This window comes from Alexandromys fortis, unplaced genomic scaffold (assembly GCF_014885135.2).
Source record: "Alexandromys fortis isolate MF-2015 unplaced genomic scaffold, M_Fortis_MF-2015_v1.1 scaffold_6, whole genome shotgun sequence".
NCBI lineage: Eukaryota > Metazoa > Chordata > Mammalia > Rodentia > Cricetidae > Alexandromys > Alexandromys fortis.
This window is the reverse complement of record NW_026067902.1, coordinates 20,418,571-20,437,651: the sequence shown is the minus strand read 5'-3', so window position 1 is coordinate 20,437,651 and position 19,081 is coordinate 20,418,571. Positions and strand designations below refer to the sequence as shown.

The 19,081-nt window shown below is 46.9% G+C and overlaps 1 protein-coding gene across 6 annotated transcripts in view; it reads left to right on the top strand.

Annotated features, from left to right (window-relative positions):
* Positions 1-19,081, top strand: part of Eif2ak4 (eukaryotic translation initiation factor 2 alpha kinase 4) — an 87,133-nt gene that overhangs the window by 57,519 nt on the left and 10,533 nt on the right. For all 6 annotated transcript variants that reach the window (XR_007590072.1, XM_050132205.1, XM_050132212.1 and 3 more), the window contains 11 exons: positions 1,081-1,156; positions 1,995-2,116; positions 6,296-6,345; positions 7,262-7,430; positions 8,383-8,499; positions 9,038-9,103; positions 12,132-12,302; positions 12,631-12,765; positions 14,989-15,096; positions 16,323-16,451; positions 18,476-18,562. Coding sequence is in view for 5 of the 6 variants with exons in the window: in XM_050132205.1 (XP_049988162.1) it covers positions 1,081-1,156; positions 1,995-2,116; positions 6,296-6,345; positions 7,262-7,430; positions 8,383-8,499; positions 9,038-9,103; positions 12,132-12,302; positions 12,631-12,765; positions 14,989-15,096; positions 16,323-16,451; positions 18,476-18,562 (1,230 nt within the window). In the remaining variant the exon portion in view is untranslated. The remainder of the gene's footprint in view (positions 1-1,080; positions 1,157-1,994; positions 2,117-6,295; positions 6,346-7,261; positions 7,431-8,382; positions 8,500-9,037; positions 9,104-12,131; positions 12,303-12,630; positions 12,766-14,988; positions 15,097-16,322; positions 16,452-18,475; positions 18,563-19,081) is intronic.

The following is a 19,081-nucleotide window of genomic DNA, read 5'->3' as shown; positions in this document are numbered from 1 at the left end:
GCAACAAGTACCTTCACCTGCTGAGCCTCCCCACTTCTGGTTTGGGTTTGGTTTTATGAACCCAGTGATGCACTGGGTTTAACCAGCTGTTTCTCCACTGTGAGTTCTTAAGTTCCAAAACACCCCAAAAGCACATGCAAAAAGTGTGACTGTGCGTAGCTCAGGGAAGAGCCATGCTGGTAATCACTTACTTGATTCTTGACCCTTCTCACTCTGTGCCCACCCAAGATACTATGAGACAGAGCCCGACCCAGATGACCAAGCAGGGACATGTAAGCACTCAGATCCATGGGAGGTAACAGTGGCTCCCAGCACTGGCACACAGCCTAGGAAGCTGATACAAAGTTCCCTGGCTCCCTAGCAGCTCTGGTGCCTGGCCTGAACTCTTCAGCTATCAGCATCTCAAGAGTCTTTAAAAACTTCCAGAGAGTTACTGAATAGTAGTCAAGATGCCAATTTTAGGAGCCTTTATTATTTCATTTCTAAAAATATAAAACAGAAGAACTGAAACAACCTAGAGGAATATTTAAGAAGTCGGGTGAATAGATAATCAGTATTGGTTATCTCTGCCGTGTAATCCTATATCGTTAGCCTGTAGTGTAATTACAGGATAGATGAGTAGGGGAAGTAGTATGGATTTTGTGTATATGGAAGCCAGGCGGCGGTGCACACCTTTAATCCCAGCACTGGGGAGGCAGAGGCAGGCAGATCTTTGTGAGTTCAAGGCCAGCCTGGTCTACAGAGCTAGTTCCAGGACAGGCTCCAAAGCTACACAGAGAAACCCTGTCTCGAAAAAAAAATTATCCTTGGATAGTTTCTTACATGACTACAGGTAACTTTCTTTTGTCTTTTTGCTTATTTTTCATTTCTAAAATTACTATGATTAGATGGGATGAAAAGGAAATCCCTTAAGCAGGTATACATGTCTGTCCTCTAAATACATTCAAAGAAACACTTGTCGAGACCTCTGCCGTGACCCTGGCACTGAGCTTCCCAGTGCCAAATGTCAAGCGCAGACTGACATTTTAGTGGAACTCTTGATTAGGCTCAGTGATGACATTTTAACTGATCTCATTGTAGGGCAACTTCTTGATTCGTACCGCCAAGATTCAGCAGCTTGTATGTGAGACCATCATTCGCGTCTTTAAAAGGCATGGTACGTCCTGTTCTAAAATCCACGCCTTCTCAAACAGTTCTCTAGAATCAGTAGGAAGTACTTCCAGGGGCTGAAGAGATGGCTCAATCTGCAGAGTGCCTGCACACAAGCGTGAGGACCTGAGTTCATTCAGTCCTTAGCACCCACAGGGAAAATCCGGATATGACAGCATGCATCTGTAACGCCAGCCAGGGGCCAGGGGCCACAGAGGCAGGAGGATCCTAGGAGCTCAGTGGCCAGACAAGCCACTTCAGTCAGTAAGAGCCAGGCTTAGTGAGAGGAACTCACCAAAGAGAGTGAGGAACACTTATCAACTTCCAGCATATGTGCACACAAAGGAAAGAAGAGAAAGGAAGGCCAGGTATGGTTGTACGCGCCTGAAATCCCAGCACACAGGGGCTAAGGCAAGAGGCTCATGAGTTTGAGGGTGAGTGGGGCAATATAGTGAGGCCTTGTTTTAAGGAAACGGGGGGGGGGGTGGGGGGACCAAACCTACTACTGGTAGATTTCAGTATAACTGCATATTAATATCCAGTTATAAGCAGTTGACATGTGAAGTTTGTTTGTTTTCATAGCTCTGCTGGCTGAGGAGAAACTGGTTTGACTGTTCGAGCCTTGCTACTAAAATACAGTTGGCTTGTGGGGTCTAAAATCTGGCTAAATTGGCAGACTTAGCCCTAACTCGGTTCTCCATTTGGAAAACTAAGGAAATATTGGCGATGGGCGTTCAGTGACCCTGGGGCAGGCCACTCACCTCTGGGTTTGTGTGCATTCTGGGTTGTTTCCGAAGCAGCGTAAGAACCCAAGGTTCAGTTGCTTTTTCTTTATTTTGGTGTAGGAGCTGTTCAGCTGTGTACCCCACTGCTGCTTCCCCGAAACAGGCAAATATACGAGCACAATGAAGCCGCCGTGTTCATGGACCACAGCGGCATGCTGGTGATGCTTCCTTTCGACTTGCGGGTGAGCGGGATGCTCCAACAGCCTGGGTGCCATATCTGCTGTGTTAAAGAATTACTCCTTCCAGACACCCCCCACTATAGGCCTGTATTTGGGATATCTCCTTAAGGAAAAGAATAATCAGAGTAAAAACACATTAGAGTTCAGTAAATGTTTGAGCCTGTATTGCGGATGCTAAGGTCCACAGGGTAACCTTATAACAAGGTAACCTCAACTCAGACAAATGAATGCAGGGATTATTTCCTTCCCAGCTAGATCTTCAGTAGAATCCCAAAATGTTACTATTCAGAGCAGTTAATGCTTGCAACAGCTGATTGGGTGAGCTGACTTCTGCCCAAGTTCTTTTTCATGTGACCCCCAGGGCTCCCTTAATCAGCAACAGCCTTAGTCTTTCACTCCTCTCGCCTTGACTGCTAACAACCCATTGGTAACTGCCCCGTGATACGAGGAAAACGTGCAGTGAGTATGATAGACAGGGCTCCGCCCCTAGTGTGCACTTAGCATGTGCAGTACTCCGGGTTCTGTCCTCAGTACCAGAACATTCTAAAACTACAGATAGAGACATAAAGAAAGCATATAACCGGGCAATGCTCAGAGGAGGAATGAACAACATGATAGATTTCCAAAGGGTGCTGAGGACATGCCCAGACATGTGTGGCTGTGCACACGTGCTCACCTTTACTCAGCACACTGCAGGTGTGTGGCTGTGCACACGTGCTCTCCTTTACTCACACAGTGCAGATGTGTGGCTGTGCACACGTGCTCACCTTTACTCAGCACACTGCAGGTGTGTGGCTGTGCACACGTGCTCTCCTTTACTCACACAGTGCAGATGTGTGGCTGTGCACACGTGCTCACCTTTACTCAGCACACTGCAGGTGTGTGGCTGTGCACACGTGCTCACCTTTACTCAGCAGACTGCAGAGATGTTTATGTTATCCAGAGATGACCAGGATTCAGGAAGACTGCCAATGAGAATATTAATTGCCAAGTCTTTAGAAAAGTAATGGAAGTTAATGAAACATTTTAAAACTTTTTTTAAATGTTTGTGTGTATATCTATGTAAGTGTATGCTGTGTGTGTGCAGAGGCCAGAAGAGGGCCCCTGGACCTGGAGTTACAAGCAATTGTGAGCAATCCATCTTGGGCACTGAAAACAGAACTCCAGTGCTCTGAAGAGCAGAAAGTGCTCTTGACCACTGACCCCCAAAATTTTAAATTTCTGATACACATTCCATATTCTTTGCAATGGCAATATACTGTAAGAGGTTTTGTTGTTTTAATAACATAGTAAATGAGTGTTAAAGGGAATTGAAACCAATTATACTTGTCTATAAGAGAGTGGTTAAATGTATGTCATCAATATTATGGAATATTAAGCTATTTAAAAAATTTAGCTGGGCATGGTGGCCTACACCTTTAATCCCAGCACTTGGAGGTTAAAGCAAGAGAATTACAAATTTAAGGCTCATCCAGATTATGTGTTGAGACTCACCTGAGACAAATTAGAGGGACTGGAGAGATGGCTCAGAGGTTAAGAGCGCTTACTGCTCTTGCCAAGGACCCGGATTCAGTTCCCAGCATTCATGTGGATGTTCACAGCTGCCTGTAGCTCCAGTTCCAGGGCATCTGTCACCCTGTCCTGACCTCTGCAGACACATACATGCCCATGATACCTGCATGTACATTCAGGGACACACACATACACATAAAATAAAGTATTTAAAAATTAGAGTTAATTGTCTACATATTAAGTATTTATCTATATAAGGTTAAATACATATGAACATATATATACATAAATACATATGTACACACACACATATATATATATTACTATATCTTATCTTTAAACATGTCCAAACTATATTGATAGTTTAAGAACTAAGTACGGGGGCTGGAGAGATGGCTCAGTGATTAAGAGCTCTGCCTGCTCTTCCAAAGGTCCTGAGTTCAATTCCCAGCAACCACATGGTGGCTCACAACCATCTGTAATGAGATCTGGTGCCCTCTTCTGGTGTGCAGGGATACATGCAGGCAGAGCACTGTATACAAAATAAATAAATAAATAATTTTTTTTAAGAAAGAACTAAGTTCAAAGGAACTTGTGTGCTCATGAGGTGCTGTGTGTGTCGCGTGTACTTGGTATATATGTGAAAAGAGTACACTGACACATGTGTGAGTCACCATGCACACCAGCCTGTCTTGGCCTCTTCAAAATGTAAGGTGTCAAGAAGGACCTTAGAATTTCTATGTACTTTCCTAGAAGGAGGAATACAACAAAGGCTTCTTTGCTTTTCTTTTTTATGTCTAATTGTTAAGGCTTATTGCAAAAACAACTTTTGTTTTTATGATGTAAAAGGAAATCCCTCCCATATTATGTGTATGTGGGTGGGGGGGTGGGGGGAGGAGAGACCAAGAGCCCTGTGCACACGCTTGTGGTCACACTCAGAGTAGCGCTCGGGGCCCTAATTATGTGAATCCCATGAGCTACACTCTCGGTCCTTCCTTCTGTACTTTGCACCTTTATTTTCCTTTTAAGGAAATTATTTTTTGTAATTATTAGTTTGGAATTAATAATTAATTAATATTAGTTTGGAATCATTTTTTGATAGAAGTGAATAAACCTATCACCATTTGGGCTCTATTAAAGAGTAAAAAAAAGTACAGAGGTCACATAGTTGTGCTTAAAGCTGATTTCTTACTCTCTGGTCACTGAGAGATTGGTAAGGGCAGGTAGTTAACCTCCTTTTCCATACACCGATAGGCAAAGGCAAAAACTAAGAGAGGCCATTGTCTGCATTTTGGCACATTAAGAATACTGTCACAGCCAGGCGGTGGTGGCGCCTTTAATCTTATCCACAGAAGCAGGCGGATCATTGTGAGTTCGAGGCCAGCCTAGTCCATAAGAGCTAGTTCCAGGACAAGCTCCAAAGCTACAGAGAAACCCTGTCTCAAAAAAAAAAAAATACTGTCACATCTCTTTGGGAAGTCTAACATCGGTTTGATCATGTGTGGGTAGTTTCCTCTAAGAGACTGATATGGAACTCAGGAAATTCACCCTAAGAGATAGTACTCATTTTTACTATAATAATGAGAATTTTAAAACTGTTTTAGAATGTGAGAGAGAGAAAGGGAAATATGTAGGAATATGTCTATAGAGACCAGGAGACAGCTTCTGGGAGTTGGTTCTGTCCTTCTAGGTGAATTCTGGGACTCAATCCCAGGTCATTAGGTTTACATGGTGTCTTAGGGTTTCTATTGCTTTGATAAAACACCATGACCAAAAGCCGCTTAGGGAAGAGAGGGTTCATTTCATCTTACACTTCCACATCACAGTCTATCATGAAAGGAAGTCAGGGCAGGAACCTGGAGGCAGGAGCTGCTGTGGAGGCCATGGAAGAGTGCTGCTTACTGGCCTACCCCCAGTGACTTGCTCAGCCTGCTTTTTTATTGCCCCAGGACCACCAGCCCGTGGGAGCATTACCCACGGTGGGCTGGGCCCTCCCACGTCAATCATCAATCAAGAAAATGACCCCTATACTTGTCTGTAGGACAGTCTGGAAGCATTTCCTCAAATGTCAGTTCTTCTTCCCAGATGGCCGTAACTTGTGTCCGTTGACACAAAAGCTAGCCAGTGCACCAATGCAGATGGCAAGCCTTTTTACCTACTAAAATGAATCTCTAGCCCCTTAACTACATCTTAAAAAATCATAGATAGCCAATAACCTACACAGATTACAAATGGGCATAATAAAATAGCGATGTTTTCAATGACAACAAAAAAGAATTTTTCTGAGACTTCAGAAAGGCCACAGTGACTAGATTCCACTGCCACTGAAGGACTCATGACCATGTCAGAGGTGAGTGCTCTCGGGGTACCCCTGGGTGTCACTTAAAGGCTAGGGTAGAGTTTTAAAGAAGTGCATCAGCAGGCTGTTTTCATCACTGTGCTGATGTCACTGAGTGTGCTGGCTGGAGATCGCTGGGCGGCAGTCTCCTGGAGCTGCGTTGTAGATGCAGTCGTTCTGACCTCTCTGTTAAGTGGGTTTACTGTTCGTGATTACCCCAGCACCACTGAGTTATACCTTAAAACAATGTGTGGGCAAAGCTGCTTTAAAAACTAAAAGAATAGAGTAGTTGTCCCTTCTTGACACCGGTCTTCACAACTTTCTTCTTTCAGGTCCCTTTTGCAAGATATGTGGCAAGAAATAACATACTGAATTTAAAACGGTAAGTCACATGACCCCAGCACAGAGTAGACATGGGAAAGAAATCGGGGAAGAGTGGGGTTTTTTCATTCTGAAACTGAAAGAATTCTGGGGTTGAAGTATTGAGCAGCATGTGTCGGGGAGCCCAGCCCCAGGGCCCCTTTGACCTCAGATGACTAGAATGTCACCAGACATCTTATCTTCAGAAGAAATGAAGCGGTCGGGTCACCTAACAGGCCTGCCACCTATTCTGCATTTTCTGTGTGTCTCCGGGCAACATAACTAACAATGTTTTCAAATGGTTGCTTGGGGAAAAAGAATCTGGCTGTTCTTGATCTCAGATGGCCCCTTTAAGGTTTAATTGGAGGGGCAGATGGCCAGTGGCCTTGGGAAGCTCCTTGTGCAGGTAATGGAACAGACGCTGCTTGTGGAGAGTGAGGTAACTCAGCAAGAGCACCCAGCGCTGAGACGCGGGCGCTTGGCAGCAGGGACGGTTCTGTGCCCGCTCTGATACTGCGGGGGTCAAACTCTGGGATCTTCATTAGTCTGAGCGGCATTGCTGTCGGTGAGGCCAACACCTTCCCATCTTCTTTCGTCAAGTGAAACCACAGCTCCCTGAGTGCTGTAAATTCACAGTTACCTAAGTCAGCCAGAAAGTGTGGTGGTTCTGTGTTGAAGGCCATCACTTAAGGGAAAATTGGTGTAACTTTTCTCTTTCAGACAAAAAACAGTAACAACAAAACCGTGTAACAGTGCAGGGAGCCTGGGCTGTAGACTGGGAGGCAAAGCTGGTCTGGTTCAAATCTGGCTTTGAACCACTGAGAACAACATGGATTTTTTTTTTTCCATCTTCAGTTTGATTTCTCACACTCAGCACTTCCTCGTACATATATGTTTCCAGTAACTAGCAACCTGAGAAAGCCTGTTTCTTCCTCCAGGTATTGCATAGAGCGAGTGTTCAGACCTCGCAAGTTAGACCGGTTTCATCCCAAAGAGCTCCTGGAATGTGCCTTTGATATCGTCACATCTACCACCAACAGCTCTCTGCCCACTGCCGAGACCATCTACACCATCTATGAAGTCATCCAGGAGTTTCCCGCCCTTCAGGTTCCTTCTGCGTTTTAATATGGCGTTGTTCGCCTTTGTCCTTAAGTGCGGTGGGGAATCCACAGCCACTGCCTCCTCTTGCTCGGTGCTGGAGCAGATCACAGCTTCCCTGAAGCCCATGGCGAAGGGTTTGAGGATGATGCTTCGAGCTTCATCTTAGACTCTTACCTCTACCCTGATTTGTTGGGGGTAGGGTGAATGTTGTTTCTCTACCTATTCTTGAAAAACTCAAGAATGAGGCTAGCTTCCCGTGACGCTCCCTCTGTTCAGAACCCTCAGTGTTCCTCCTCCATCCTGTCTGTTAACTCCCAGCACCTGTGTCTCTTCAGCAGTTCTCTTCCCTCCACAGTCCCTGCCATCCCCCACTGTCGGCCACCGAAGTCCATGTGTCAGAAGGTCTTCATCCGGCCATGGTTTGAACCCTTCTTCCTAGGAAGCCCCTCAGGCTTGGCTGGCTGGTCACCTTTTAGTCTCAACCCTCACAGCTCTTGACATGGGGCATCCATGTGCTTGCTTGATTTTTTTTTTTCCTCCAAGCACAGCCTGCTTGTTCAAGGTAGAGCCCCTGGGCCACCTCTTCGGTTGTCCCAGCACACTGTAAGCGGTCATTTCGACCGCTGTGGCCGAGAGTAACGATAACCTTAACCACCCTCTGCTTGCAAGTCAGTTACCACTGAACTGATCCTTGCTGGCAGTCTGTATGAGCTCTTTTGGGCTCTTTAATGTAGTTGAAGATCAGTCAGTGTGTTTTTGTGCATATTATAAAAGTGTTACAGCCTTCCACTATAACACTGTGGATATGATAGTTATGAAAATTAAACCTGGAGAGAAGATGCTACACTTTAGCCCTTCTGTGGGATTAGGATAATAAATTAATTACTGGATTTCAGATTTGGCCCACATTCCTGTTTGCTTTTATAATGAAATAATCGCATTTTTCTCTATATCCTAGGAAAGAAATTACATCATTTACTTGAACCACACAATGTTACTGAAGGCAATACTGCTGCACTGCGGGATTCCAGAGGATAAACTGAGTCAGGTCTACGTCATCCTGTACGATGCTGTGGTAAGCACTCGCTCTGATGACAATACTAGCCCCCCCCCCCCCGTTATCCTCTGACTCCTGCAACCCTAAAACTACACTGAGAACTTCACCTCCTCTTTGCATTGCTCTGATGCAGCAGAACCAGTTGTGGTCACGGTCTATTTTATTTCTAATCATGTGTCTATGGGGGAGGTGACAGTGTGGACAATCTGTGGTTAATGCAGAATGAATTATGACATTCATTCTTGTTACTTTTTGATACATGAAAGCCTTGGCCAGCGTTTTACTCATCTGGCAGACTGACTTCAAGAGCCCAGCTTTGCTGTTTTCTGGAGACTGTCTCTTCCTCCCAAGTGCAGCTGGGCACTGACAGAGACCCCGGGGCTGGGGAGGGAGGCTCGTAGTTCATTCTTTTTGTTTTGAGGTTTTTCTGTTTTGTTTTGTTGCTTTTTAAGACAGGGTCTCACTATGTAGCGCAGACTGAGCGTGGGTTCACAGAACCTGCCTCTGTCCCCCAGGAACTAGGTCTCTTTCATTGTCCCCTTTTGTTCTCTATCAGACCGAGAAGCTGACAAGGAGAGAGGTGGAAGCTAAATTCTGTAACCTGTCGTTGTCTTCTAACAGCGTGAGTACCTTCTGCTGGTGTGACCGCCACTGTCTGCCATTTTATGATGTCAGAAAATGTCACCAAATTTCTGTGGCAGTGAAGTAGCAAGCACTTCACATCTGCTGCTCACAGATGCAGCTCCCCCCACCCAGTGTTGGTGCCATGGCAACCGCTGAGATTAGAAGAGAGAAATGAACACTGTGATCAAAGAGTGCCCTCTGTGTGTGCCCTCCACGTGCTGACTGTCCCCCCCCCCCTTTCTTATCACCAGGCCCCTTCTTTCATCACCCTTGTACAGCCTGTGCTTGGCACAGCCTCCTGCTGAGCAGGCCCAGCACCAAGCTGCCCGCTTCTGAAACAGGTCGTGTGGAAGTAGGGCACAGATTTCTGCAAATCCTTCTAGATACTCCTGTGCTCACCCCGGGTCCTCTACTCTTCAGAGCTGAACTGGAGCTCTTACTTTTCTGGAAAATTAACTCCTACCTCTAAAACCCTCTGCTTGATCCAGCGAGCAATGGGTGACTCTTGAATGGTAAGCAGGTCAGCTGTATCTCTGCCAATGTCCAGTAATCCATTCGGGCACAGGTAAATTCACGCTTACCTGAGTGGCCGGACCCTGGGCGATAACAGACCCCATTGTGTATTTCCCTCCATGTTAATATAAGGAAAGGGTGGTTTTAATTTTCTTTTGCAGTGTTAAACACTCAACCTAGGGTCCCACATATGCTAGGCAATCACACTCTTCCACTAAACTGCAGCCCGGCCCCCAGGAAAGACTTTCCCAGAAGCAACTGCAGGCGGCGGTGCACACCTTTAACCCCAGCACGCTGGAGCAGAGGCACTAGTTAGAGGCCAGCCTGGTCTGCAGAGCAAGTTCCGGGACAGCCAGGGGGATATAGAAAAACCCTGTCTTAAGAAATAAAAATAAGAAATAAAAAACTTTCCCAGAAGCTTTACAGCTCTTTGTCTGAAACTTCATGACATGATCTTATGGTGACAGCAAAATTCACAGACTCTGTAGGCTAAAATATGATTGCAGATAAGCCAAATAGAACCACTCACTCCTCCAGACACCTACTGTATGGCTGGCATGTGCCTAAACATAGAGGAATGAGGGGGGATCTTCACAATATGGATCTACCCTCATCTCTTTGGAACAACTTTCACAGGGCACCCACAGGCGATGGTCGACAGAAACGGCCCCCCTTCATTTAGGGGAGGTGCACTCGTTCGCTTTCTCTTACCAAGGTGAACACCAAAGACCAAAAAAGATCTTGAGGAGGAAAGGGCTTATTTGGCTTACACTTCCATGAAGTCAGGATGGGTGAAGCAAAGAACCCTGCTTACTGGCTAGCACCCCGTGACTTGCTCAGCAGCCTGATAGAGGCAATTCCTTGACTGAGGGTCCCTCTTCCCAGGTGACTCTAGTTTATATCAATATGACAAAACTAACCAGAATAGAAAGTAAATGAGATGCTGAGGACTCAGAGCTTAGAAATGAGCATGTTAAGCCTTCACTGTTTACTATTGGAGGAGACATTAGTGACCTAATGGCCTAAGGTTCAGCATGAAGAACATGTTTACACATCCCCGACACATGTCCCACAGCCAGCTCCTATGTGCAGACATGGTCCCGAGAGTAGACAATACCCAGGAATCTGGGTAAAACCGTCCAGATCAGTGACTCCATTCCCAGAAGGTTCTTTGAGCTAACGCCACATTTGAAAATGTCTCACAGATGTCAAACACTGTTGCTAAAATGTCAAGTTTTCTTTGATGATGCTGAGCAAGAAATGTATTTGACTAGTTTTAAAAGGAAAAAAAATGGGATCTAATAATGACATTGAAGACTTTGTTATTTTCCAATGGTGCCCCAGGTGCATCGGAGAGGGGAGCAGCACCGCAGGGCAGGAGCCAGCTTCCTGACCAATCTTAATTCACAGTGACATCCTGAAACCCAAGAGACACTGAGCTCCATCCTGATTCACATGTGTGCAAAGTCTTCTCCACTGCTCCTGGCCGGTTCTGAAGGGGGAGACTTCATTGCCGGCCCAGGGAGGAAAAATTAAGTCAAAGACATGATTTTGTATTTAATTTTTTTTATCTTTAACTTAGCAAATTACAAGAGAAACACTCGACCGGGCAAAGTGGCACTTATTTTAATCCTAGCATTGAGAAGGGAGAGTCGCGAGTCAGAGCAGATCTCTGTGAGTGTGAAGCATAAGGAGTTCCAGGGCTATAAAGTGAGACCCTGTCTCAAAAAGGGAAAGAAACAAATTCTTTGGGATTTAAAGTGCACATGACTTATGCTTAACTGACTGCACTAAGCAAGTCAGCGTTCAGCTCCTGGGTTTGGCGTACCAATTTATAGGTGGGCCAGATTCTGCCTGCAGTGTCGCTTAGCATGTTGGTCTGATTTCCAGCTTGGCTCCTGGTTGCTTTCTCTCCAGCCCTATGTCCATAGGTACTGCCTCTTCGTTCTGCTGTGTGCTGGGCACTCTGGTCGGCCACAGCCCACCATCCCTGGCACTGAACTTCTCAGGATCAGACAATGTCAGAAATCATGTACATCCAGCATCCACTATGAGCTGAAGGGACAAAGGCTGGGGAGGGGGTTGCAGGAGGAGGCAGCTCCAGGCTTCCAGTAAAGATGATTCCAGCAAAGGGAGCAGAGAGAATTTCTACTGTAAATATCTGTACAAGTCTGGCCTGCCCACCCGCCTGTGCCCCTGTGGTAATGGAAATGAGGAGGAGGAAGGAAGGGGGAACAAGGCTACTATAGAGGAAGATGCACGAGAGGCCCCCTGGCCCATGCTCACCACTGAGCGGGCTGTGTGCCTCACTTTTCTCTTTGCTGCTTCAAACTGGACTCTGGGGGGAAAAGGATAATCTTCAGGATTGTAGCGAAGTCTGGGATTACCTGACCCCAAAGTCCCCGCCCACTCTTGGGGCTGTGCAGGCTCCATGTATCCCCAGCTTGTGGAAGCACTGTGCACACTGTCCCCTTCTGCAGAGTGGCAGCTGACTGGGCCTCTTTGCTTTCCAGCTGTGTCGACTCTACAAGTTCATCGAGCAGAAGGGGGATTTGCAAGACCTAACGCCAACAATAAACTCACTAATAAAACAGAAAACAGGTGTTGCCCAGCTGGTGAAGTATGGCTTGAAAGATCTGGAGGAAGTTGTCGGGCTGCTGAAGAAACTGGGCGTGAAGTTACAGGTTTGACAGCTGTTCCTTGCCTGCAATGCGGGCCTGCAGTGCTCAGAGTGGCTCCAGGGGGGTGGGTTTTATTGCCCTAATCCAGTGTTGTATTTTTCCGTAAAAACTCAGCTTGGGATTTCTTTGCAAGAGTCGCTGTTTCTGTCACACACCCACGCTGTGGTGTGTGCCTCAGGGAGGGGGCTGTTGTCGGAGAGCTTAGTGGGCGCTAGTAAACAGCTCCTGCCGAATCTTTCCAAAGGTTTTCGTTCATGCAGAATAATTGAAACAGTTGTTGTCCATGTTCCACAACTGACGCCTCGACCTGTTGTTGTCCTTCCCTCCGCAGGTCTCCATCAACCTAGGCTTGGTTTACAAGGTGCAGCAGCACACGGGCGTCATCTTCCAGTTCCTGGCTTTCAGCAGACGCAGGCAGAGGGTTGTGCCTGAGATCCTGGCAGCTGGCGGCAGATATGACCTGCTGGTGAGTGCGTGCCCTCTATGCGTTGACTAGCCCTGGCTCACTTGGTGAGCGCGTGCCCTCTGTGTGTTGACTAGCCCTGGCTCACTTCCAGCCCTTCTTCAGCTCACTATTTTGAATTCTTTTCACTATGATGCAAAAAGGTAAACCAGTAAATCCTATGAAATCCCTCTTAGCATTTGTCTAGGAAACTGAATGCACCATGGAGCTAACTATGGCAATGCACTCATAGAATCCCAGCAGTTGGGTGTCAGAGGCAGGAGGATTGCTGCAAATTCAAGACCAACCTGAGCTACATAACAAGTTCCAGCGGGGCGGTGGTGGCGCACACCTTTAATCCCAACACTCGGGAGGCAGAATCTCTGTGAGTTCAAGACCAACCTGGTCTACAAGAGCTAGTTCCAGGACTGGCTCCAAAACCACAGAGAAACCCTGTCTCGAAAAACCAAAAAAAAAAAAAAAAAAAAAAAAAAACCAAGTTCCAGGCCAGACAGAGATAAAAACAAAGCAGACAGTGACAGCTCTTAGGACGTGACACAGGAGGGGCGGGAGAGGTGGGAGGAACGGGAGCTCAAAGCCGGACTCAGCTACACATCACGCTCAAGCTACCATGGACTGACTACATGAAACTCTGTCTTTAAAAAACAAAAACTATATGAAGAAGGGAGGCAAAGGGGAGAGGTGGGAGGAAACAGGGAGTGGGGAGAATGGTCAAAGTGTAATATATAGTTGTATGGAATGTCCTTAGAAAATACAGTACTAGGTACGATGAATATATGCCAATTAAAAACCGATAGGGGCTGGGCGGTGGTGGCGCATGCCTTTAATCCCAGCAGAGGCAGGTGGATCTCTGTGAGTTCAAGGCCAGCCTGGTCTACGAGAGCTAGTTCCCCGGGACAGGCACCAAAGCTACAGAGAAACCCTGTCTCGGGGAAAAATAAAAAAAAAAAAAACCCAACAGGGCAGTGAGATGGGTAGAGGTGCTTGCTATGGTAGCCTGACGATCTGAGTTCTACCCTTGGAACCCCTTAGAGTTGGAAGGAGAGATCTGACTCCACAGAGTTGTCCTCTGACCTCCACACATACACACACTACAAAATAATAGTAATAATAAATAATCTGAGGCGTATTGGAAATTGCAAAGATTTTATGAATAGGTCTCTGGGACCCTTTACACATTTCCTTCCTGACCCATCTCACTGGGCACAGACTGTAGACTGTCATGGGCACGCTGAGTACTCTGCGTTGTTTCATCATGTAGACCTCCAGAGCCCCCGCCGCAGTCAAGACATTACACACTCATTTGATGCTATCTGATGGTCAGGGTTCTCAGTGTGCTCAGAAACAGCAGAGAGATACACGTTTACTCTGTCACAACCCAGAACCTACCATGTGTGATGTTAAATTACCCAGGGATGTTAACTAATAAATAGATTGGGAACTGGGTAATACTAGCCCATGTCTTTAATCCCAGTGCTCGGGAGGCAGAGGCAGGTGGATCTCTGTGTTTGAAGCCAGCCTGGTCTACAGAGCAAGATCCAGAACAGCCAGGGCTACACAGAAAAGCCTTGTCTTGAAAAACCAAAGAAAAGGAAGAGCAGGGGGACAGGGGCACGGTTAATTCTACCAAGTTTTATTTAGCCTATTATATCCCAAGTACTATTTCAACAAGTACTGAAACTTGTAAAGCTTGGTTTTAATCATTCTGAGTCTGCAGCAAGCATGTGCTTTACCCACACAGCACATGTCAGCTTGGGGATTTCTGATACTTGGTAGTCACGTGTAGCTAGCGGCTAGCACAGTGAGCCATTTAGACTTAGACAAAACCCTAGTTAATATTTTCCTAAATTTGAATGCGTGCTCAATTCTCTGACACACACACACCCCATTTTTTTGTTGTTGTTGTTGGACTCTAATTACTGACACAAAACTTGGTTTTATTTACGAAGGGGGAGGAGTTGTTGGGTTTTTTTTGGTTTGTTTGTGGGAGCTCTTTTGTTTGTTTGTTTTTATACACTGTCTCATGCAGCCCAGGCTGGCCTCAGACTCTCTCATACCCAAGGTTGGCCCTGAACCCTTGATCCTCCTCCTGCCTCTGCCCCCAAGTGCTGAGATTATAGGCATGCACCATCATGCCAGGCTTTTGAGAGCTTGCTTTTCCTTTACTATTGCTTTCCCCACAACATATTTCCCTATTCCATAACCAGCCCTCTGGTCTCTCCACAGATCCCCAAGTTCAGAGGCCCACAGGCTCTAGGGCCAGTCCCTACTGCTGTGGGTGTCAGCATAGCCATAGACAAGATTTTCGCTGCTGTCCTCAACATGGAAGAGCCTGTAAGTCCTGCTGCTTCCCAGCATGCTTTGAGACATCGCCACTGCTTAGCACCACTACTGAACTTGGGAACTCAGCCTCCCCAATTACACTCTCACTCACCAAGTGAGGACCAACACAGCCGCAGACACGAGCTAGACATGGTTCCCTTCCCTTGTGACTCTAGCCACCCACGTGGTGGCAATGGCAGACCCCACAGGCCGAGAGTTTGGTCCCCAAATCTGCCCCTCCACTTCCAATGCCAGATGAAAGTCCCATTTGTTTTGTCTGTGCACCTGACTCACTGTGGCTCAGTGTCCCATCACCTCCTCCTTGGGTTCAGCCATTGCTTAGAGCAGGTGACAGAACTCAGGGGAACACTGTTGACCCGGTTAATATAAAGGAGATGAGGACAGTGTGGCTCTTCAGGAAGGCACATCACGCTTCTTTGCCTTCTGAGCACCATCCTCTAGGGATCCACAGGCTGCCCTCCCAGAGCCTCCTTCCTCCACTCCGGAGCACTCTGAACCTTTGTGGGTTTGTGGAGGCTTCATGCAGACTGGAGTTGATTAGGTCAACAGTGATCCACTTAGCCCCTTCTCCCAGGCACTGGGGCTGTGTCTGAAAGCCCCACCCTTTATCCTGCCTGCCTTAGTCTGCCCAAGGGTCAACCCCCCACTCCAGTCAGTTATCTCATTAGTATAGAAAAACCCATCTCTCTGATGGCTCTAGGATTTGAGGAGATGGGGACAAAGAGCACAGAGCTGCCTTGAAGATGTAGGGCTGAGTGTTCTGGAAATGGCCTTGTGGTCCAGCCTAAGAGTCGCGTGGTCCTTGCATCTCAGCACTGTCCCCTGCTCTCCCGCTGCTGCAGATCCAGGCACCTCTCCTGCCTCTCTCCACATCTGTAATACACCGTATAGATAAAATAGTCCAGCTCCTAACACACTTTTGTCAATGCACTTGATCAAAAACCCAGCTATAGTCTATAAAGCTAAAAAATGCCTTTCCCCATTTCAGGCAAGATCCATTTTCCCGGAGAGGGGTAGAAATGTACCTTCCTAGTGGTGAAGGACTGCTGAAATGATGTCTGTGTTAAAAGACAGACATAAGTTCTTTTAACTGTGTCTTGTTTTCACGATGTCATCTTAAACCAAAGCCATCTGCACTGTGTGGCTCTTCACAATTTCAGGGTGCTGTTCTCCCACAACTGCAGGGTTCCCCTGCTATAACTGCTGCTTCTTACCAGGTTACAGTAAGCTCCTGTGACCTCCTGGTTGTCAGCGTTGGCCAGATGTCCATGTCCAGGGCCATCAACCTAACCCAGAAACTCTGGACAGCGGGAATCACTGCGGAGATCATGTATGACTGGTCACAGGTAAGGGACAGAAGCCGTGAATGAAGTGGAAATGTTACAGGATGAGGATAAATCAGCCCTTCGCAGGCACGTCACCCCACGGCCACCTGGAACCATACGGCCAGCCAAATCCAGAGTCTATTTACAACAGTGAGATTTTTGTTGTTGCTTCTTACTTGCAGCTCAGTGGTGAGGTTCTCAAGGGTGAGCTTTGTAGATGATACTGGTACTCTCTCAGGGTCTCCATTGGCAAAGAGTTAAAGGCAAGAAAAAATCTCGAGCACAACATGAAGCAGGAGGGAAAATCTCAGACACAGCAAGGCACATAAAGAGACCCTCAACTGTGCAGAGGCGGGTCTTGGAGCCTCAAGTCCAGGCTCCTTGAGAGCTGGGAGTTTGAAGGGTCTTTGAGCAGTCTTTGTCCTATTATTTACAGCTGATAGACCCAAAACTTTGAATAACTGTGTCCTGGTCTAGCCTTGGACTTGTTAGTGCAGTCTGCTAACAGCAGGGCCATGCTGTTAGGTCTTTGTCTCAGGTCATGAGAGTAAGAAAGAAGCTGGGCGTTTGCTGTCTTTATTATCTTTTGTGTTCCCTGTTTGTGTTGCCTCTCGGGAGTCTAACTCCACTGTCATATAGCAATGTCAGAAGGTTAGACATAGTAGGTGGAGAGAGGAATCAGTGGTTAGCAGCCCTTGCTGCTCTTCCAGAAGACCCAAGTTCTGTTCCCAGCACCCATGTCAAGTGGTTTACATCAGCAACTAACTCCAGCTCCAGGGATCCAACCCCTTCTCGCCTCTGCAGGTACCTATACATGTGTAGACATGCATACGCAGAGACATACACATAAATTAAATACATTACATTCAAAAAGGAAAAAAAAAAAAACTGACGTGCCTGCCAGAGTGTACACCCAGAGACTGTCGGTTAACTCTCTCCATTAACTTCTGATTGTTCCTATAACAGATGACCACAAACCCAGGGGCTTAGTGATTTTGTTTGCTTAATTCCTGGAAGTTGGAAGCCCGGGTTAATATTGGCAGGACCCTAGGGATGGATCTGTTCCTTGACTCTCCCTCCCTTTTAAACTCAGCCGTGTGGCGGCTTCTTCCCTGAGGCTCCTGTCCTTACCTCTGCCAGTCTCAGCCCGAGATGGCCCAGGGCAATCATTGGCAGGTTCCAGGGACTAGGATGTGGACATCCACATGGGGCCATGGCGAGGGCAGGCGCTCTACTCCGGGCTTGGTATGTCTAAGTCCGCAGACCTCCTCCTGCTATGGGTGTGGAGGTGAGGAAGGTGGCACCATGGACACCGGCCTGCCCTTCAGAATTGGGGGTGGGAGCTTCAGATACCCGGTGTCTGCACTGTCACAGACAGATGATGGAGGGAGGGGTCCTTCTAGATTAGCCACACTAATGGCACCCCTGCAATGACCAGGAACACAGATGGGCCAAGTCTCTGGCTGTGAGTCTTCTGCAGCTGCTCTGTGTATGTTCATATAAAAGCTGCTGTCAGAAGACTAAGCATCAGTTTTTAATCATGTGATAGAAAAAGCATCAATTGTTTGTTTCATGTTAGAAAAGTATTCTGTTGCTTTATTTCTGTTTTGTGAGACAGGTTCTTAAGGGATAGACCATCCTCTTGTTTTAGCCTCCTGAGTGCTGAGGTTACAGGCAAGAACCATAATACCCAGCTTAATTCTGCTTTCTGCCTTCTACGGTTTCCTGACTCCTCTACTTTCCTAAAAGGCTGTCTGTGTTACAGTTCTTGGCACCTTTTGTTAAGACTTGAAGCCACTGAAAATCTCTTCTGTCACGACTGCCTTAGTGTTTGCTGTCCTTCAAAACAGTCATGAAAGTGGGGAAAGCCCAAGAGCTCCTTCCTGGGATCCTGGGCTCCTCTTCCTGAGCAGTCCTGTCCCCTGGAGTCAGCATCTTTAGTAACTCACTTTGGGGATACAACTGGAAGCAGTATTTTCTTTGTCTGTAATGACCTGAAGGGGCTCCAGGCACACTGTGTTCATTTGTCTCGCTGTTTGTTGCAGTCCCAAGAAGAGTTACAGGAGTACTGCAGACATCATGAAATCACCTATGTGGCCCTGGTCTCTGATAAAGAAGGAAGCCATGTTAAGGTAAAGATAGGAGGAGGGCTGGACATGTGTCTCAGGGGCCAAATACTTGCCTTGCCTAGGTGAGACCCTTGATTCAATCCCAGGAAAGCTATACTCGCACGCATTTGTGAGACTGCTGGGAAATCAGCTAGCCTTTCCCGCAGAGTATGTTGCCTTGGCGTGTCTGTGTGTGCTTCGGCATGCTCTCCCTCCTTTCTGGCTCTGAACTCTCGCTAGCATGACTGGTCGTCTTCCTGAAAAAAGTAAATAATATCAGACCTTTTTTTTTTAACTTATTGTTTTGCATGTATGGGTGTTTTGCCTCCATCTATGTGTGCAGTGCCCATGGAGGTCAGAAGAGGGCGTCAGATCCCCTAGAACTGGAGTTACAGATGGTAATGAGCGGTCACAGGGAACTCAAACCCAGGCCCTCTGCAAAAACAGCCAGTGTACTGAGCCACTGAGCCAGCTCTTTTCTTAGGAGAGCTGAGCCTGTCACCAGCGTGTCTTCTGGATTTGTCCTAAACAATCTTACTTTGA